At 47.8% G+C, this 21,823-nt stretch overlaps 2 protein-coding genes across 8 annotated transcripts in view; one reads left to right on the top strand and one right to left on the bottom strand.

Moving 5' to 3' along the window:
• OTULIN (OTU deubiquitinase with linear linkage specificity) overlaps positions 1-21,823 on the top strand; it is an 85,954-nt gene that overhangs the window by 47,842 nt on the left and 16,289 nt on the right. For 2 of the 5 annotated variants that reach the window (XR_009502221.1, XR_009502222.1), the window contains exon 8: positions 18,601-18,799. The exons of 1 other annotated variant lie outside the window; for it this stretch is intronic. The gene's annotated coding sequence lies outside the window, so the exon portion shown is untranslated. Of the gene's footprint in view, positions 1-18,600; positions 18,800-19,818; positions 19,868-20,349; positions 20,611-21,823 lie in introns of those variants that run through there. 2 more of the 5 variants (XR_009502219.1, XR_009502220.1) reach the window with 2 other exon arrangements.
• ANKH (ANKH inorganic pyrophosphate transport regulator) overlaps positions 1-21,823 on the bottom strand; it is a 151,485-nt gene that overhangs the window by 14,888 nt on the left and 114,774 nt on the right. For all 3 annotated transcript variants that reach the window (XM_059916130.1, XM_059916127.1, XM_059916129.1), the window contains one exon: positions 1,733-1,862. In XM_059916130.1, coding sequence (XP_059772113.1) covers positions 1,733-1,862 — 130 coding nt within the window. The remainder of the gene's footprint in view (positions 1-1,732; positions 1,863-21,823) is intronic.

Below are 21,823 nucleotides of genomic sequence, written 5' to 3' on the forward strand. Positions count from 1 at the left end.
CCGAGGACTCGTCAGCAACGCCCCGCTCCTCCCACCCTGCTGCTTCTGACCCCCCGGAGACCCCGCGGCGCATCCAGGGTCCCTGGGCGGTCACCTCGTCTTCCTGCCGGGGCTCCTGATCCCCGCCTCTGGGCCTGGGGGAGCCCCGTGCCCACCTCGGCTCCCTCGCCTCACAGCCTTAGTGTCCAGAGACTGGGCTGCGGGCAGCCCCTTTCGCCGCCGTGACCGCCACCCCTGGGGCAGGGGGCTGCTGCCGGTCCCTCCACCCCCGCCCCTGCCCCCGCCTAGCCTCAAGCTCTGCTCACGCCTGTCTAGAAAACTCAGAGGGAAGCGGCAACTTGATGGTGATCCCGGTTGACTCTGGGAGGAGAGGAGCTGGACCAGAAGCTGGGTTTCCCGGCCCGCAGGCAGGGGGAGGTGCGGAGGAGGGAGGTGTGAGTGAAGAAGAGGAACAGGTATCACTTCCCTGTTTCCTCCCCCGCATCCTGATCGCTGGTCCGCAGCTGGCTCCCTCGTTTTCATAAAGGCCTCACAACGTGTTCCCTGTACCCCGTCTCCCCACCCTGACTTGTGAGCTTCCGGAGGGCAGGCAGGGCACTGGCCCCAGCGCCAAGGAGGGGCTCCAAGGACAGCGCGTCAAGGATTGACGGGCTGGTTTGGGGCACAGACACCCTGGGCAACATTTAGGTTTGATCTGAAACTGGGTGGGGTTTGGGGAAGCGGGAGGCTTAGCCCTTCATCCCGTGTGGGCGGCAGCAGGCATAGGCCTATCGAGGGGGAGGAAGTGCTCACTCCTGGGGTAAAAGCTCGTGTCCAGGGTACCTCTGGAGGAAGAATCTGCAGTCTTCCTGGTCTGACGCTGTGCTCCGCCCGCCCCAGGTGGAAGCACTGAATTTATGAGACACAGATGCTCACTTGTGTTTGGCCAAGGTAGAGGGTGAGGCCGCACGGGGCGGGATGCTAACCTGATTGGCCCAAACCCAGCAGGTGGCAAAGACAGGTGGGGTCGGCTGTCTGCATGTCTGTGGTCTGACAGGCGAGGAAAGACGAAAGGCGAGTCCCACCCCAGTCCTAGCTCTGGGACCTCCAGCCCCCGCTCAAGTCCAGACTGGGGAGTCAACGACATGTGCCTTGATCTCCAGCAAGTGCAGCCTCTTCCAGGTGGCACCAAAGCTTGGCTCCCCCGGTGACCCCCACCCCACCCCCAAGGACCAGAGGGCCCCCCAGCAGTCTCCAGGAATGCTTGGCACCTCAGAGCAGGGGCAGCTCGTGGCCTGACTTGGGAACAAGCACAGAGTGGCAGGTGTGCCATCAGCCCCGGCTTCGACTTGCTCCACGGCCCATTTCTGGCCTCAGCTTTGACTCTGGATTCTTCTTTTCTCCAGCAGTGCTTGTAGAGTCCCAGTACAGGCATAGATTTGTGTAACCATCACCACAGTGAAGACACAGAACTGTTCTACTGCCCCCGGAACTTCCCATGCTATCCCTCTGGGCTCTTTTTACTGAGTTTGCAACCAATGTCCTTTAAGAAACAAATGATGCCTGTTTGACTTGTTTCTCAAACATTCAACTGACTGGATAATGTCTTTGCATCTTTTTAATCCACTGTGAAATTTAAAAACTTAAAAAAAATTTTTTTTGTGGGGGGGAGAGGACTGCAAACGTTTGCCAACAAAGAAGACTGAATCAGGCATGAGGGTAAATAGGAATTTTTCTTTCATTCTCTGTTTACCTGGAACCGGGAAGAAGGAGAAGATTCGCAAGGGAACAACGCAGAGTTCTGCGAAGGCAAAGTCCACGCCAATGATGTCTATCAAAATTTTCTCGGAAACATTGGGGGTCCAGAACATCACAAAACAGAGCTGTGGGGAAAAAAGGCAGGAAGCAAGGTTGTTAGAAAAAAGGTGTACATAAGTGAAATGAGAAGGCAGGTATCACATGATCCCCGAGGAGCTAGGAAAGAGGGTGAACCTGCCCGATCGGGGGACTGGCACACGGGTCCACGAGCTGCCTCCGCCTTGCTCTGTTCTCACCTGACAACACAGGCCCTGGCCCATTCGCCACACCTGCCCCAAAGGGAGCCTGGCAGCGGGGCCCACGTGACAGGCAGGCATCTGAGCGGGTAGCTGGGCCAGTGTGGAAGGCTTACCTAGGCTGCTGGACAGCTCAGTTAGTTCAGGGTGAGCACGTTTATTAATGTAATTTTTACATTAATTTAAACCAAATAATAAAAAGTGACCTGAAAGCATTTGGATGCAGGCAGAACTGCATTGAACCAGCTCTGGGAGTAGGAGGAAAGGCGAGGGCAGTTTGGGAGAACAGCTATTGCGGGGACCAGTTCTTAGAGGCCTGACTTTTTAAGCTTTGTGTGTGTATAACCGATTGAAAAGCTGAATTTGAAAATGTAACGTTATAACTTTGGAAGAGGATGTTAGAAAAATGCCAGTTGCGTAAAATACTTCTCTCCCTTTCTTAAGATGCAAGTGATTCTTCTCTAAAATGAAAGTGAACGCATTATAAAATGAATTGCATTCGTGTAAAAACAGAACACTGAAGTTTTCGACTATAACAACCTTTAGGCTTTGGGCAAATTAAGTTTCATGGAATTAGGCGGGTCCTATTTACTATGTCATGTTGAAATATGTTAAAAAAGATACCTTGGAGGGTCTGTTATAAATACGTTTCACTTTTATAAATGCAGTGGAACTTTTATTCTATCTTGTATTTTTCAGCATCTGGGAAGAATATCCCATTTGATTTTCAAAGATGACAGATGTACTATCATTTAGCCCTACTGCCTGATGCAAGTACTTACACCCCACCTCTGACTTGAAGGGAAAAATACTTCCTAAGATCTAGCAACTCGGAGCTCGGAGGCCTTATTACCTAGTGTCCTGGACAAGTAGCCCTGCCATCTTTTCTCACTGCAAAGCTGCCAGCCTGAAATGGTGACCTGTCACTCACACGTACGGCCCAGGAATGGTGGCAATTTCATGATACGTTCACAACGACACTGAGCACAGCACCGGGACACGGTTCACTTTCTTGACAAGTAGATTGATCATCCCTCCCTTCAAATATTTTCCACAGCAGTAAAGCTGTAAAGAATTAAGATAAGTGAGCATTGCCCCAACTCTGGACTTGATTGTGCGTCAGGATTGATGGAGGATAAGCTATCCTGGGTTTCCTCTCTGGCTGGAGGGAGCTCTCTAGGCTGCGTTCTGCTAACAAAAAAAAAACTTAAGCTTCCAGGAAAACCATCGGCAGGCTTTACTTATTTTGTAGCCAGTGATTATCTGAATGTGAGATAATGCCTCCTGTTGCAATCTCTCTGTGCCTTGCAAAATCACTGTGAAGTGCCTTTTAAATGACAACAAATCAAGGAAAAAGGAGCGTGTAATTGCATGTCAGAGAGGAAGGTGCAAGCAGGCACCTGTGGCAAAGGTCAGTCGTCCCTCTGGCTTCTCTGCACAGATAATGGTCACCTGGAGGCTTTCCACTGCCCTGGAGGAAAAGGTCAGTAACCTTTGGAGGAGTCCAACCTGAGGACGCAAGATAGCAAGTGCATCCAAATTACCGGAGACACTGACATAAATATCGAGTAACTGGGGCGGGTGACTGCAGTTCTGGTCCCTTGAAAGCAAAACAGTAAGGCTTGGTGGATCTCTAATAGAGCTTCCCAGGAGGGAGGCTTGATATGTCATTTCTAAAAGTCTACAGTATGATTTAACTTGACACCACTAAGCCCCTCTGTTCTCCATCTGGTATCTGTCTGTGCCAAAGACACCTTACAGGCCCCTATCAAGGCCACGTGCCACCGAGGTGCTTCTTCAGAGTTTTCAGCCCCATGCACCTACAGCCTAGATTGGGTCTTTCTAGATCGGTGTAACTGAATGCTCTCAGTCTAGTCTGGGGCTTCAGCAATCACAGGCTTAAAGGGAAGCAATGCCACATGGAACGACACTTCCTTTCTTTTTCTCCCTGAATTTGACCCTTTGCCTTTGCTATACTTCCAGTATGAAAATGCTCCTTACCTTCCAGCAAGTTCTTTAAAACAAAGTGACTTATTTCCAGCATTGCCCAGAAAGAAATACATGCAACTCAGAAGTAGGTTTGGTGTTGGTTAAAAGCTGCAATCTCTATATGCAGATCAGATTTTTCCAAGAAACATATTGACCCCTAGCATCATAGTCAGATGAGATTTAACCAGTCTGTTTCAGAAAACAAGAAGCTCTAGAAGCTAATCTAACAAAGAATATTTCAGGAAAAGTGTCTTTCTGATGAGTTCACCCAGAGTAGTCTTGACCTAGAACATGCCCTCCTAGTTGACCAGGACATGCCGTGTTCCTCAAATATTTGCAGAGCCTAATGACGTTGACTTTTCCAAACCAGAAAGCAAACCTAATAAACTACTGACAGTGAACATGATTTGTTCCTGGGAGTAGCTGCAGGGTTGGGTTTTCTGCTGCTGAGCTTGCTGTCAACATTATCTCATTAGGAAGCAGCCAGCAAAGCACAACAACCCACTCCATGCCTGCATCTTGGTTCTTCTATTTATTCTCCAATAAAAGGAACCAGGGGTCCTTGGAGAAATGGCTCACTCTAGGACTAGGGTGGGAAATATACAAGACGATCAGCTTGGAACAATACATCGAAGGACACAGGAGTCCAGAAGAGAGAGCTCCCACCGGCAAAGCTGGAGGAATCTGAGCAAGAAAAAATGATGTAGTATTGAATTATGAGCCGCAGCACAGAGTAAATACCCATGAGTCTATACTGATATATATAAACAAATAGGGACAAATCTCCAGCACAGAATTACAAGTAATTTCTGTAGAATCCTCCCCCCTTAGGGAGGTGGAGGCATATCTCCCCACTCCTGGAGTGTGGGCTGATCATAGTAACTTCCTTCCAAAGAAGGACAAGAAGGAAAGGGGGAAAAAAACCTTCACGGTGGAGAAACCTGGCAAACATAATGGGCCAGGTGATCAAGTTAACATCATCAGTGAGGAGATGTGATGAGAATGGCCCTTTAACTATGTGGTTTTCCTCCCGAAAGCCCATATGCCCAGTCTAACCATGAGAAAAACCCCGGACAGACCCAAATTGAGTGACATTCTACATAGTGCCTCATCAGTATTCCTTGAAACTGACAAGGCCACAAAGACAAGCAAAGTCTGAGAAACTCTCACAAACCAGAGGAGGCTAAGGAGACAAGATGACTAACTGTAACGTGGTAGCATGGATGGGATCCTAGAACAGAGAAAGGACACGGGGAAAACGCTCATGAAATCTGAATGAACTGTGGAGTTTAGTTCACAATAACGTACTGGGGTTGGTTCCTTTTTTGTGACAAATGTACCACAGCAGAGTAAGATGGAGTGTGAGGTGAAGGGTCGGTGCTATCTTCACAACGCTTCTGTAAATCTAAAATAATTCTAAAACAAAAAGGTTAAAAAAAAAAGAAGACCCATGACCCACTCCTCTTTTATTTGACAGACTGTGACTCTTTTTCTGAGGTCCAGTCACTGACCATGAAATTTTTACTTTGAATTTTGAGATACTTACTTGTTGTTTTTCTTTTTCTTTCTTTCTTTTTTTAAAATCAGTGACTTGTTTGTTTGCATCATTTTAACCCATTTCTTGGGAAGATTCGGCATCTATGTCTATGACAACAATGACGGGGATATTAAAATAGCAAACACTATACAGCGCTTCTTATGGGCCGGGAACCGGAAGAAATGCTTTGTACATACTAAATCATTTCATCTTTACTTTCCTATGAGAGCTGTACTATTACTACCCGCTTTACAGATGAAGAGACCAGGCACATAAAGTTTTCTTCACTTGCTCAAGATCACACAGCTAGCAAGTGGCCCAAACAGGACCCCTGACCCCTGCCTCTCTGGTTAAGCCCTCAAACATGTGATTAGCATGTCAGTGTTGTGGGCATGATTCCAGAGTAATTTTCAGGACAGGATCACTGCCACCGACCATCACAGACAAATTTACAAATGTACACGATGATGAATACACACTGATTCATTCACAACATTTATCTGCCCCAGTGCAGCTGGAGAATACCCGAGCTCCCCTGTGTATCTCTGTGGGGACAGAGGTATGGGTCTTATGCCTGCAGCAGATCACAGTTTCCAGGCTGGGAGAGACAAGCGTGGTTTCTACAATCTCAGATTCTCATGCATCCCTCTAGGGGTCTCCCCATTTGAACCCCTACCCTAGACACTGATGAAAACAGAATCTACTTCAACTATTTACATTGTTTTTTAAAGTTTAAGTAAATGAGAGTATCATGTTATTTAATACATTTACTAATAACATTACTCCATCTATTCTTATTTACCCAGTGCATTATTTACCTATCTATTCTAGATGAATTTTTGTTTGTTCTTCTTTCTCTAGTTCCTTTAGGTGTAAGGTTAGATTGTTTGAGATTCTTCTTGTTTCTTGAGGTAGGATTGTATTGCTATAAACTTCCCTTAGAACTGCTTTTACTGCATCCCATAGGTTTTGGATCGTTGTGTTTTCATTGTCATTTGTCTTTAGGTATTTCTTGATTGCCTCTTTGATTTCTTCAGTGATCTCTTGGTTATTTAGTAATGTATTGTTTAGCCTCCATGTGTTTGTGTTTTTTACGTTTTTTTCCCCTGTAATTTATTTCTAATCTCATAGCATTGTGATCGGAAAAGATGCTTGATATGATTTCAATTTTCTTAAATTTACTAAGGCTTGATTTGTGACCCAAGATGTGATCTATCCTGGAGAATGTTCCGTGTGGACTTGAGAAGAAAGTGTAATCTGCTGTTTTCAGATGGAATGTCCTATAAATATCAATTAAACCTACCTGGTCTATTGTGTCATTTAAAGCTTGTGTTTCCTTATCAGTTTTCTGTCTGGATGATCTGTCCATTGGTGCGAGGGGTTAAAGTTCCCCACTATTATTGTGTTACTGCCCATTTCCTCTTTTATAGCTGTTAGCATGTGCCTTATGTATTGAGGTGCTTCTAGGTTGGGTGCATATATATTTATAATTGCTATATCTTCTTCTTGAATTGATCCCTTGATCATTATGTAGTGTCCTTCCTTGTCTCTTGTAACATTCTTTATTTTAAAGTCTATTTTATCTGATATGAGTAATGCTACTCCAGCTTTCTTTTGATTTCCATTTGCATGGAATATCTTTTTCCATCCCGTCACTTTCAGTCTGTATGTGTCTGTAGGTTTGTAGTGGGTCTCTTGTAGACAGCATATATATGGGTCTTATTTTTGTATCCATTCAGCAAGCCTGTGTCTTTTGGTTGGAGCATTTAATTCATTCACGTTTAAGGTAATTATCCATATGTATGTTCCTAGGACCATTTTCTTAATTGTTTTGGGTTTGTTTTTGTAGGTCCGTTTCTTCTCTTGTGTTTCCCACTTAGAGAAGTTCCTTTAGCATTTGTTGTAGAGCTGGTTTGGTGGTGCTGAATTCTCTTAGCTTTTGCCTGTCTGTAAAGCTTTTGATTTCGCCATCAAATCTGAATGAGACACTTGCCAGGTAGAGTAATCTTGGTTGTAGGTTCTTCCCTTTCATCACTTTAAAAATATCGTGCCTCTCCCTTCTGGCTTGTAGAGTTTCTGCTGAGAAATCAGCTGTTAACCTTATGAGAGTTCCCTTGTATGTTATTTGTTGTTTTTCCCTTGTTGTTTTTAATAATTTTTCTTTGTCTTTAATTTTTGTCAATCTGATTACTATGTGTCTCGGCATGTTTCTCCTTGGGTTTATCCTGCCTGGGACTCTCTGAGCTTCCTGGACTTGGGCGGCTATTTCCTTTCCCATGTTAGGGAAGTTTTCAACTCTAATCTCTTCGAATATTTTCTCTGGTCCTTTCTCTCTCTCTTCTTCTGGGACCCCTATAATGCGAATGTTGGTGCATTTCATGTTGCCCCAGAGGTCTCTTAGGCTGTCTTTGTTTCTTTTCATTCTTTTTTCTTTATTCTGTTCCACAGAAGTGAATTCCACCATTCCGTCTTCCAGGTCACTTATCCGTTCTTCTGCCTCAGTTATTCTGCTATTGATTCCTTCTAGTGTAGATTTCATTTCAGTTACTGTATTGTTCATCTCTGTTTGTTTGTTCTTTAATACTTCTAGGTCTTTGTTAAACATTTCTTGCATCTTCTCGATCTTTGCCTCCATTCTTTTTCCAAGGTCCTGGATCATCTTCACTATCAATATTCTGAATTCTTTTTCTGGAAGGTTGCCTATCTCCACTTCATTTATTTGTTTTTCTGAGGTTTCATCTTGTTCCTTCATCTGGTACACAGTCCTCTGCCTTTTCATTTTGTCTTTCTGCGAATGTGGTTTTCATTCCACAGTCTGCAGGATTGTAGTTCTTCTTGCTTCTGCTGTCTCGAGATACCTATTTGTATTTCAAGATACATTCATCTCGAGTAGAGTGTAGACCACTCCAGACAAACCTTCTGTCTCCATGATCATTGGTTTCTTTTTTTAAAAAAAATCATGTTAGCCTCTGTAGAAACTAACCAAAGGGATGCAGCCCTTTTATTCACAAGCTTAACATGAAGTTTCTGGTCAGCATATGTGTCACGGTCACATTTCTAATGAGGGTTTCGTTGGGCAAATCAATGAGTAATCTAACACCTCCCTTAGAAGCAATCTGTTAGCAGGCTTTGGCTGTATGTAGTTGTTCTATATTGGGGGTAGTATTTAACCTTTCACTTCTAAATCCATGCAATAATGAGCTAAGTTCTGACACAGTTTTACCATGTATTGAGATTCCCAAATAGGATTAGAGTGTACAGCAAGGATGAAGGAAGCCCCAAAACTTACAGAAATAACACTTCTGGGCCTAAGATGTTACAGTCTGAATCAATGTGAGTAGAACCACACCACACGCATCTTTCCCAAGAACTTCCTCATCCACAGAGGCAGCTGACTTGCCCTGGGACTGAGTCTCTTTCCCAAGAACTTGGGATTGGAATTTGAAGAAGCTAATTGTCTCTGTCAGCATTTGAACTCAGAGGACTTAGAAACCCAGCCACAGTGGGACAGCCGTTCCCGTGCGTCCTGAAAGGATTCCATTCCACGAAGGAACAGTGCCAAGAACTCTGGCTTTGACTTAATTTCCAGAAGCTGTTGACCACGCTTTTGAGGAACTCACAAGGCTGTTTCCATTACCCTGAATAATCAGGATTAGCATCAAGTCAGACATTCTGAACCCCTGCATTTAGAAGAAGTGAAATACATGCAGCTGTTTTGAATTAAAATAGCCAGCCCTGGGCATCAGTCTTATTTGGAGGTTTTACTTAGAAAGAAGGGATCAACTTACGTTTAATTAGGGTTAAGTCTCCACTGGGTAAACCAGTGGTACCCCTCAACAATGCCGCCCACAAAGCGGTGGTTACAGGCTTGGGTCTGGACGGTGTGCTTGATGAGTAAGTTGACTTACATTCTGGTGCCAGCTCCTTAGTGCACCTCAGATGACCAGACCGCCAGCACATCTGGGGGCCCAGGCTGAGGAGCCCAGGATCTGCACAAAATGCTCCCACCATTGCCGGGCACGGCAAATGTGATCAATCTCAGCTATCATCATTGTAAAAGGTTTCCTGGAACCGCAATAAAATACCAACGGTGGGGTCATCTGCAGGTGTTGAGATTAGGACTGATTTTATTTCCTCTTTGTACTTTTCCCTGTTTTACCACAAAGAGCGGGTCTTCTTTCTTCTGGTTCAGAAAACATTTTAGAATAAAAAGGACCCCATGTGTCTGTCTTCACGGATAAAGTCAACCTTCGTACGTGCCCATGACAGGGGTGAAGCAGTCTTGCTTCAGAACGAGGGGCGGCTTTCAGGGGTGTCCGCCGGCTCGGTTTTCAAACTGCATCTAATGTCACTCCAGGCAGAAGGCACCCTGATTCGATGTACTTGAGGGTTGAGGTCGGAGGCAAAAGAAGGCGGACTCGATCGGATACACACACGCCTACCTCGCTTGAGTCTTCAGAGACCCGGGGATGCCATTTGGCCTTTGGTTCTTAGCATCACGATACTGCGCTGTCTGCACATGTGTGGTGGGAGTGGAGGAGGGTAGGGGTGGGGCAGGGGCATTTCCCGAAGGGTTTTGCAGGTCATGGTTGTGACTCTGGGAGCCTCGGGACTTTGTGGACTGGAGGAGGGACGCGATCAGACTGCTGTTTTGACAGGCTCTCCCAGGGCCGTGTGAGAACAGACTGTGGAGGAGAGGCTGCTGTAACAATCCAGGTGAGAGATGGCCTCGGACCAGGAGGTGAGAAACGGTCAAAGCTGGAGGCGCCTGCAGTTAGGGCTCCTGGGGTGTGCTGAGGGGTCCCCGTGCAGTGTGATGTGACGTGACTGAGCAAGCTTCGCTCTCCTTCAGGCTGGAGGCCCGGCTGCCCACGGGGGGCCCTCCCGGCCCGCGCTCTCCACAGTTACTCTCTTTGCTGGCGGCTGCCTGAACTAGATGGGGCTGTTTCTAAGAGCTTTCCTGGTGCCATCGGTGAGCTCACGAGAAGTCCCCACATCCCCAGCGGAAGGACAGCATTTCAGCAGGACTGACCCTTCAGAACCAGGGAAAGGCTGACGAGCCCCATTTCTGGGGGGCAGCCTTAAAGGGGGTGGGTGACGGGAGCAGGCCTGTGGCCGTCTCCAGAGGGAACGGGCTGCTGCCGCTCGGAGCTGCCGATCGGGGACCGCCGACCCGTCCTCTGAAGGGCTGAACAGCCACGTGGGCATGCAAGCGAAGGGGCGGCACGGGAGGAGGCGACGGAGACAAGCACTTCCGGGCGGGACAGAGTCATGGGTAGGACAGTGAGAATTACAGTAGTATACAGTGAAGAGATACATAAAAAGGGTGACTTCTGATGTAAGGTCAGGCCCGCAAAAGTTTCAGGAGGCTGAAACAGATGGAGTAAACCACCTCTATTACTGAGAGAAACAGAGCTTGGTTTTCGGTTAAGCTAGGGAGCGTGGCAAAGCCTGGTACCGAGTATTTAGGTACCGCCTACTATTCTCAGCATGGCTTGTTGACAGTTACAATTATTATAAACATCTACCTGGAATATTTTCAAAGGGAGTTGACGTAACCATGAACGGGTACAGCACATTTTTGATAAAATATTATATTAACATTTTCAGATGTAATTTTGAAAATCAGCTTAAGAATATGAAAACTAAGTCATCCCTGTTATCACTTAGATTCAGGGAAACTGCCATATACACACTTCAGAGCAGTTGGTGCATTTTTCCCATGTAAGATGACTGAATTCTTGGTAAGAAACAAAAGGGTTGATTGAAAGAAACAACACACTTCAAACAGCAGGGGGCGCCATGCACCAAGGCCGCAGGTGGTGCTCCAGTTGTGGACTCCCGCCCATCCCATCTATATCTGCAGAATGGTAATTCTTTCCTTACCTGATCTGAAGAATATTTAGAAAGTTCCAACCTTAGCTTATGTTTAGCCTTTACTTTTTTTGACTGCTAGTAGTCAAATTGGAACTTGCTAGAGGCTGCGTGTGTTGGGGCTGGTATGCAGAGTGATTGTTTAATGGGTAGAGAGTTTCCGTTTGGCAAGTTGAAAAGTTCTGGGGATGGATGGTGAGGACGGGAGCACGACAATATAAATGTGCTGAACTGCACACTTACACACGGTTCAGGTGCTAAGTTATATGTGAGGGGTATTTTACCACAATTTTAAAAAATAAAAAAAAATTGGAACCTGCTTATAACAACACAATATGCACGTGCATTTGCTAATTGCTTTAAGAACTGCACGTGTGCACTGTTCGTGGGAATGTAAATTGGTGCAGCCACTACGGAGAACAGTATGGAGATTCCTCAAAACACTAAAAATAGAGTTGCCATATGATCCAGCAATCCCATTCCTGGGCATATACCCAGACAAAACTATAATTTGAAAAGATACATGCACCCCAATGTTCATAACAGCAGTATTTGCAATAGCCAAGACATGGAAACAACCTAAATGTCCATCGACAGATGAATGGATAAAGAAGATGTGGCACATATAGACAATGGAATATTACTCAGCCATAAAAAAGAATGAAGTAATGCCATTTGCAGTAACATGGATGGACCTAGAGATGATCAGACTAAGTGAAGTAAGTCAGAAAGAGAAATACAAATACCATATGATATCACTTATATGTGGAATCTAAAGTATGACACAAATGAACATATCTACGCAACAGAATCAGACTCACAGACGTAGAGAACAGGCTTGTGGTTGCCAAGGCAGGGTGGTGGGGAGGAGGGATGGATTGGGAGTTTGGGATTAGCAGATGCAAATGATTAACATCATTTATAGAATGGATAAGCAACAACGTCCTACTGTGTAGCACAGGGAACTATATTCAATATCCTGTGATAAACCATAATGGAAAAGAATATAAAAAAGAATGTATATATAGGTATAACTGAATCACTTTGCTATAGAGTAGAAATTAACACAACATTATAAATCAACTATACTTCAATAAAATAACTTAAAAAAAGGAATGCACCTGTGGATTTGTACTGTCATTCTATTACGAGGTAGAGATTTGGGGACCAGTCTCAATTGTTTTAATATCCCCTGAACAAACCAATCGAACCATCAAATCTACAACATGTGATGACTTAAAAAGCAAATGCTGGATGACTGAAGCTTTGGGGAGAAGTGTGAAGGGGGGCAGAGGCTCAGTGGGAAGGAACTAACTCTTATCAATTACTTACTATATGCCAAGAGCTTTCCATAGGTTATGTCATTTAACCCTATCCCAGTCCCAGCATCGTGGCTTTGTTTTTGGCTCCTCTGTTGAGGACAGCAGGGCCCAGAGGGGCTGTATGACTTTCCCCAGGTCACCCCATTTGTAAAGGGTAGGGCCAGGATTTCAAGCCCGGCCTTGGGGACTCAGAAGCCTTGCTCCCCCCGTGTCTCTGGGATGTCTAAAGGCGCCCAACTGGCCAATGGTACACGGTACACAGACACTGTGAGGGGCGCCAAATGAGCAAGTCTTAAATTCAGCATCTTTGGTCCTTTTCGTCCTTCCCCCATGCACAAGAGGTCCTTTTCTTCTCCCGGATAATGTGAACAATGAGAAGGCAGTCTCGGAGCACGGGGGTAGGGCAGCCCAGCAGAAACAAAGCCTCAAACAGGCCGTCGTTGTTGGAGACACAGGGCCAGCGTGGTACCACGATCAGAAAAAGTCCGGTAGTGTCCACCACCCTGATGGCTGAGGGACAGCTCGTGGATCAGTTTAGCCACAGGAAGTGAGACTGGGTCACCCTCATGAACTGAACTTTTAACTCTGAGCACAGGCTGAGGTCCTATGGGATGGTGGGTTTTGCTATTTCTCAGCTCAGATTCTGCTGCTTTCCAGCGCACAGCTGAAGGACTCAGGGCTGAATGCTGTACTGAGATGCAGCTCGGACTGGTGGGACGCAACTAAGAAAAAGGGATTCTTGATGTGCTTGTTGGATGTTGACATATGTTGCACGCTGACATATGCTATCCCATGAAGCAGCAACAGAGGAGAATTAGTGTGCCGACCAGAGCACTCGAGATTGTCCATTATATACGGAAATGGAAGTAGGGGAGCTCACCCTGAACTGCAAGATGCAAAACTGATCCTTAAATGATGAAAGAGTCCTCTAACTGGGGGGAAACTGAGGCTGTGACAGGCAGGACTGGACGAGACTCCAGGCCTGTGACCTGCACGCAGGGCGTTTTCTGGTGTTTTCTACCGGCAGTGCCTTAGCCAAGCTGCCCAGACCTCGCGGGGAGCAGGTGGCCAGAGCTGACGTGGCAGGATTAGGGCGCTATAAATACTGCCACCGTCAGTGACCTCGCTGCCTTTCAGAGCTGGTGGCCACTCTGCGGGGCGGGGCAGAGTGGAGTTCCTCTGTTTGTATCTGTGGGATTTGTGCCTCCCGAGGACACACCTAGTGTGAACAGCAGAAGAAGTATTTTAAAATTAGCTGAACCTCCCCGAAAGGGATTATTTCAGTGTGTCACAGAGAAAGAAGCTGACGGTACAGAGTTTTTCGACTGCTTCTTTCTCTGATGGAAAGCCTTTTTGCTTTCTTTCCCTCTGGGAGGGTCCCTGTGAGGCCCTGAAGTTCTGAAGCTTTAGGACTAAAATGTTTTAAATATGAAACATCATCACCTTAAATTTTACAGTGGCCTCCACCCCTTGGATGGCACGTATTTTCGCGCTGGCTTTGGCAAGATGGAACAGGCACCCGGGGGTGTTGCAATTCCGTGCCTGGTTTCTGGAGAGCACACACTCACCCCCTCCCTCTCCAGCAACCTGCAAGCTAGCCCCCCAGACGAGTATTAGCTCAGGACGCTGGGGACCAAGACGAAGAACAGCCTCATTGGACGGAACTGTGACCATCAAGGAGGAGACGGCCACTCACGTGGGAGAGAGTGACCACGTTCTTGTTAAGTTCACAATGACCAGGGAAATTTAAAAAAATGAAATACAGAAAAGAGATTTCAAAATTTGTGGGCAAGAGGCAAGTAAGATCTGATAACACCAGAGATTCTGAAAGGAGCTGGAAACCTCTCAAAAGAGAAAATTTCTCCCCCAACCCCTGCGACAAGCCGAAAAGAGAACAGAAGGCAACTGAAGACGTCGGGTGGTCCCCAGGCTGCTCTCGGGTGGGGGGGAGGGAACATGCCAGCTGGGGAAGGGGGTACCGGCCATCTCCCTGCCTTCATTTGCCGGCTCACAGGCTCTCTCTTCCCCAGCTCCCGGGAGGTAAGCCTAGATAAAGTCTAAGAACTACCACCTTCAAGGGCTCACAATCTCGTGGATGAATAAGGACAGGAAGGAAAAGCCCAGATACGCTGAACGGGTGCAAGTGCTGAGATCCAGAGAAAGGGCTTTACAAAACTATACCCGAGGTAAGAAGAGGAAGAGGAAAGAACCCGTAGGGGCCGAGGGTACATTCCAAGCCCCTCCTTTGAGTCTGCCTTTTCCACGAAGGAGGGTCATCTTAAAATAAATGAGCAAACATGGTTAAAAGGAATCTGAAGACCGGAACTGATAAGAGGGAATGAAGCATTTTGCCTGTGCAAGTCCCAGATCACTAACATCATCTGAAGTGAAAACACTCATTGGCGTGGCTGAGAAAGCAACGAATTGGGGAGGTACCAGGAGCCTCGAGGTTGGCAAATCCCCTGAAGATGGATTCGAGAAGGGGCCAGCCCCCGACTATCATGAGACTATGGCCAGCTGGGTCTTACTGTTGGCTAACAGTGCCATGTGGCTAAACAAAGAAGCCCATGTAGGCTTAGGCTGCATTAATGAAAACTATAAAGTCAAAACTGGACAATTCTAGTCCATTAGCCGAGGTCAGACCTGATTTCGCGTTTGTGCTCCGCGTTCTCAGAGGACACTGGCAAACTGCAACAGTTTCAAGGAGCACAAGCAAAACACCGCAGGGCCTGGAAGCCAAGCCTGTTAAAAAGGTCTGGGGCTTCCCTGGTGGCGCAGTGGTTGAGAATCTGCCTGCCAATGCAGGGGACACGGGTTCGAGCCCTGGTCCGGGAAGATCCCACATGCCGCGGAGCAACTAGGCCCGTGAGCCGCAACTACTGAGCCTGCGCGTCTGGAGCCTGTGCTCTGCAACAAGAGAGGCCGCGATAGTGAGAGGCCCACGCACCGCGATGAAGAGTGGCCCCCGCTCGCCACAACTGGAGAAAGCCCCCGCACAGAAACGAAGACCCAGCACAGCCAGGAATAAATAAATAAATAAATTAATTAAAAAGAAAAAAAAAGGGTCTGGAAATGGGCTTTGGCTGTTTGAAGGGCTGCCACGTGGAAGAGGGATTAGATGGACACTGAGGGCAGAGGTGAGGACGCCGCCTCACCAGCCCTTCGTCTGCGGACACTGCAGTCCGTCTTCACAGCCTCCTTCCCGCCTCTCAGGCAGTCGGATCTTAGTTACTTCTGTAGTTTTGATTCTACAGTGACCTACTGATTCCTGCAGCAATCAGTCTGTTATTACGACAATGGGCTTCATACATGAATTCACTCAATTCACTCATTACCGGGCACCTGTCCTGCGCCGGCCACTGCGCCAGATGCTGGGCATTTACAGCGGCGAACACGGCAGAGTGACGCCGGTGCTCACGGAGACCCGGTGACTCCAGAGCGCTGAGTCATGATGGGGACAGCGGGGGGCCTCAGGGGGTGGGACCAAGCCACATACGCTGAACAAGGAGGCAGGCAGAGGGTTTCAGGCCAAAGGGACAACGTGAGCAGAGGCCTGGGCTGAGAGAACACACAATGGCGCCTCAGCTCCAAGTGCTCTGCGTGCCTGGGACGGGGAGCAGGGCGTGGAGATGCGCCTCGCACTGCTTGTTTAGGGCTTGGGTTTATGTGGCACAGAGAGCCCCTGGAAGGTCTGTACACCAGCCGCTCCGTGAGGACTGGTCTGGAGGGGAAGTGTGTAGAAGAGCCCCACTGGGGGCTGTGGTCCCAGCTGAGCGGGAGCTGTAGAAGCAGAAATAGGGATGCGATGTGGGGAATGGAGGAGAGGGAGGCCGGAGGGGTGTTTAGGAGCAGCCTAAGACCCGGCTCTGTACCCGAGGAAGAGAGCCGAGCTGAGGATGAGCCCAGGCTTCTGCCTCTGGCAACACCAAGCAGGCAGGAGTCCTTGCTAGTCACTGAAATAGGGAACAGAGAGGAGAAAAAGCTCAGGGCCACGAGCAGGCCATGAGTCCGCTTTGGGACAGGCAGAGTTGTCAGTGCCCGTGGGAAATCAGTGCATCTCTGGGCGGGAGGCAGTTAGATGTCTGGGCCCGAAGCTCAGGAGGGAGATGGGAGTCAAAGACGCTGATCTGGGAATCAGCCAGGCACGGCAGCTGGAGCCACGACCTGCAGAGAGAGGGCTTAGGAGGGCGATGGACAGAGGGGGGTGCTCGCTCAGAGTGAGGAGAGGGACGTCCCACCGAGGAGCCTGTGCGGCAACACTCAGAAAGGGAGAGGGAGAAGCGGCCGAGGAGGGGGCCGCAGGAGCCACGGGAAATGAGCAAGGGATGCACGCAACGGCAGCATCAAACTCGGCAGGTGAGCACCGGACGGCGCCCGAGGGAGCTGGGGCGTGAGCCCGCAGGGACCGGGGCAAGCTCTCTAAGGAGACAACACGGAGCGGTGACGAGAACGCAGCACACAGGAACGATCTAGGAAGGAAGTGGGGCCCTTCGCCCCTGAAGAGGGAGGCGGGGGGCTGCGGTGGGAACCGCAGATGGCACAGGTGGGGAGCACAGATGGTGGCCAACAGCGGCGGGAAGGGTGGGCTTGAGGTGCTTTTGCGTAATTCTCTCAAGGAGCTTGGATGCCAAGGGGAGGAGAAACGTAGGGGGGCTGCTGGATAAGGACATGATTTTTATGCTTTCTTTAAATTTTTTTTTTATGAAGTTGGGAGACTTGAGCATATTGAAACGTAGAAAGGGAGGAGAGATTTGGGAGAAGTTGGCAGTGGGGACAGGGAGACACTGAGCAGAAAGGACGGCTGAAGTCGTGCAGGTGCGTGCATGGGGGTACCACTCAGACGGGGGCGGGGTGCTGGGGGGGACGTCCCTGCCTCCACGCTGCGAGCACACAGAGGCCGCTGGCCTGCGGGACATCCTGCTTACTGTACATGTGACCCCTCAGTCCAAAATAGCATCTCCCTCCTCTTTCCTTTTACTTCATTTTTTTCTCCCAAGCAGCTGTGTTTCCCTGTAGAAGGCTGCATTATGGTCACCCAGAGAGATATTCCCTTCCTAATCCCCAGAACGAGTATTCATTCCTTTATATGGTCGACAGAGGTGATTAAATTAAGGATCTTGAGATAAGATTGCTTGGGAATGTCTGGGTGGGCCCTAAATACCGTCACGAATGTCCTTGTTATAGAAAAGGGAGGCACACAGAGGACAAGGCGATGTGAAGACAGAGATTGGCGTGATTCGGCCAAGGAATGCCGGCCGCCACCAGGAGCTGGAAGAGGCAAGGAATGGATTCTTTTCTAAGGCCACTGGCGAGAGTATGCCCCGCTAGCACCTTGATTTCAGCCCAGTGAACTGAATTTCGACTTCTGGCCTCCAGAACTAGGAGAGAATAAATTTCTGATATTTTAAGCCGTCAGGTTTGTGGTCATTTGTTACAGGAGCCACAGGAAACTAACGCACCGTCCAACACCATAGTGTATGTTAATTGCCTATCTTCTCCATGAGATTATGAACCCCCCCCTAAGAAAAGAGACGTTGTGTGTTAGTTCCACCATGGTAGCCCTGGGACCTGGTATGGAGCAGGGGCTCAAGCATTTGTTGAATGACTGCATGAACAAATACGCACGTGCTCCTTCTCTGGGGAGCTGTGCTGTAAATAGAGAAACCCTAGGCATCACCCATCCCACTGAAAGTGTTCCATCGCCCACGCTCTAGACAAGTTTGGCAACGCATCCAAATGTGCTTAAAAATCTTTCCTCACTGGCATTTCTAATATTTGGTTGGTGTGTACTGATGTATCAGACGTCTAAGCCAGAGGACTAAATATATCAATTTCTCTCTTTCAGCGCTCACTGAAGCTTGTGGGTAACTGACATTTCTGAATTAACAAGACGACCAAAGGCAGGAACGAACACTGTCAGCACCGGGGGATTGGAGGCTATAAACAGGAAGGGGTGATGGGACATCCAAAGAACTTTCCCAAGTTCTCAGGGAGAAAAACGCGCAATACGTGTCCCATGTGTGGGTGAGGTCTGTCTAGAGAAGGTATGTATAAATCTATCAAGAAGCTGAATTTATTTTAAACACCAAAAGAAAAGAAATCCCACAGAAATTTGGAAGGGTATTATAGATATCACTAGAAAAATTCATAAAATTATTCACTGGCATCGAATATACCAGTAGCCATTTATTTACAGATACAGCCATCCTTTCCTTACATGGAATCCCACGTGTCTGGGGACCAAGGAGGAGAGCGCTGGCATTCTTTGCTTCCAGCGTGCCAGGCGCTATATGCTAAGCTATTACCCCTTTGCAAAGTCTTATAAGGTGGGTATTCTTCTCATGCCCACATGGCAGCTGGGGAAGCCCAGGCTTATAGTTTTCAGAGACCACCCAGCTGGTGAGTGGTAGGGTCAGGGTTTGAACCCAGGCCGTGGGGCCTCCGGGCCCACATCCATGAACACTGTGTTATGTGGCCCTGAATTCAAGCCTAAGCTACTCCCTCTCCTTTGGCTCTCTGACCCTCCCCAACCCACCCCTTTTAAATCAAAATCCGCAAAGAGGGCAGTCAAGTGTCACTGAGAGCTCAGGGCCCTTGGCACCATGCCCAGCCCTGCATCTGAATCCATCTCCGGTTCACAGGGGCCGGCTCTCAAAACCTTCTTGCTTTTGTTTGTTTGGGTAAGGGCCGATTCATTCCTCGAGCCACATTGGTTAAGAGCCATCTCTGAGGGAGGATTAAAGGCAGGCCTTTGAAAACTGTCTGGTACCTGATTAATGATGAGGAGCTTTCCCAGGCACTATTATTTGCCACACGTGCTTTTTCTCAGTGTCACATGGTGGTTCTTTGAGGCTGGCCCTGGGCTCAGAAGGTTCAAAAAGACTCCGGAAATAATCTCACGGCACAACTCAATCATGTTTCCTTCACTGCCTGAACAAGTGGGCACTCCCACCCAGAGCTGGAAATGCAGTAAAACGGTTTAAGATAAAATAAAGAACATTTTCAGTAAAGGCCATGTATCAGTTAGCTAAGACTGACTTTACTTCCCCGTTCACTCTCTTAGTCTGCCTGCAGGTGCAGAAGACACCTAAGTGCTGGGAGAAGTAAAGCAGGTATTAAATTCTCCACTTGCTGTTTTCCGTAAGACATCTCTGTTCTTGTATTTCTGGCTTCTCCAGGCGAGAATCTGAACGTAGGGTTTGCTTAGAAATACTGTTCATGCAGGTCAGCACTATCCCCAGATTTATGTGCTTAATTATGTCTTTGCTGATGGGGCTTTTAGGGGGTGAGGGTAGAGGGTGGTTGGTATCACAGCATCCAATAGAAGTACCAGTGTTTGGTTTATGTTACCTTAATGTTTTGGGGGAAATACCTCTGTGTAACCAGAATAATCCTTGATTGTTTTCTCTTGTTTCTGGGTCCAATGTTCTCTGGCTTCACTAAACGCAAAATGATCACTTAGCGCACCTAACGGCGTTTTATGTCCTCACGTGCTGATTTCACTACGTCTATTCAGGGTTTCCTGAGATAATTTACAAAAAAAGTTTTAAGATATTTTACATGGGCTTTGCTGACTCCTTACATGTCTTATCAGCATAAATCAACAGGATATCCAAGTTCACCAGGAAGTTGCTTGTGTTCAGAGCCCAAAGCACCTGGGAGCGAGAGCAGACGCTGAAATCAGAAAACCGAGCGGCCACGAATATCACGGCCTCGTTTTGTCCACACGTCTCATCGTGATTATTGTTGGGAGGGTCTGGACCACACATCTGACCATTACATACTGTTATCTACCCACCGGATAAGAAGAAAAATGCTCCCCTACTGCTTCTGTCTTTAAGCTGAGATGAATAAAAGTGGTTTTTAAAAAAGCCACAGGGAGTCATAAAATACAGTTCCTTGAAGTCTATGAATTGATCCCCACTGGGTTATCTTGAATATTGTGTGGAACGATTCCTGATTGCCTTCTCCCTCTGATAAATCTGCTTTTGCACCAGAAAAGCCTCGGAGTGGAGCCTGTGAACCACATCCTTGATGTGAGGCTGGGGTCCGGCAGGCGGCACGGGGGACGTGTAGGATCCACGGGCCAACCAAGGCTCTTCTGCAGGAGCTGGGGGAGAACACAGGTGTCTTCTCCCTGGTTCCCAAACTCCTTCAGGTGGCGGCTCTGCGCCTGTTCTTTATAGAACACAGGTGTGTACTGACAGGTGATGCTGAAACTAAGTAATTTTTATGGTTTTGTGCCAAATCAGATACTGCCGTTTATGCAGGAAGCAGCAGAAGGGATCAAGGTTTTGAGACAAATTTGGGGGTATAAATACAACTGGATAAAATACTAGCAACTTAATTTGTTCCTTGAAAATTGCGAACATGTTTCGGCTTTTCAGTGCTAGTGATGGGGGTTCTGCAGGGCCGGGGTGAGATGCATTGGATTGTTCAACTAATGGAAAGCAGAATAAAACCAAAAAGCAAAACAACCTAAATAGAACACTGGGACTTCTACTGGATGCTATGACGCCAACAACCACCCCCCCTCAAAAAGAAGCCCCGTCAGCAAGGACAGAGTGAAGCACATAAATGTGGGGACAGTGCTGACCTGCATGAACAGTATTTCTAAGCAAATCCTCCACTCAGATTCTCACCTGCAGAAGCTGGAAACACAAGAATACAAGCGTGTTATGGAAACAGTAAGTGGAGAATTTAAAAAGAAAGCAAATCAGTTGATTAGTTAGTTCTGGTCAATCGATCCATGTGGCCCTAAATGACAAGAGGACTCCGTTCTTCCAGAAACACCAGTGTATGAGTTTGCTGGGGCTGCTGTAACGCAGAAGTACCGCAAACCGGGCAGCCTAACAATTTACTGTCTCATAGTCCTGGAGTGACACCAAAATCGAGGTGTGGGCAGGGCCACGCTCCCTCTGAAGGCACCAGGGAAGAATCTGCTCCAGGCCTCCCGGTTTCCGGCAGCGTCACTCCAGTCTCCACGTACCGCCCCCCCAACCCCCCGTGTGCGTGTCTGTGTCCACACCCCACCTCCTCTAAGAGCACCAGTCAGACTGGATGAGGGG

Source organism: Balaenoptera ricei, chromosome 3 (genome assembly GCF_028023285.1).
Source record: "Balaenoptera ricei isolate mBalRic1 chromosome 3, mBalRic1.hap2, whole genome shotgun sequence".
NCBI lineage: Eukaryota > Metazoa > Chordata > Mammalia > Artiodactyla > Balaenopteridae > Balaenoptera > Balaenoptera ricei.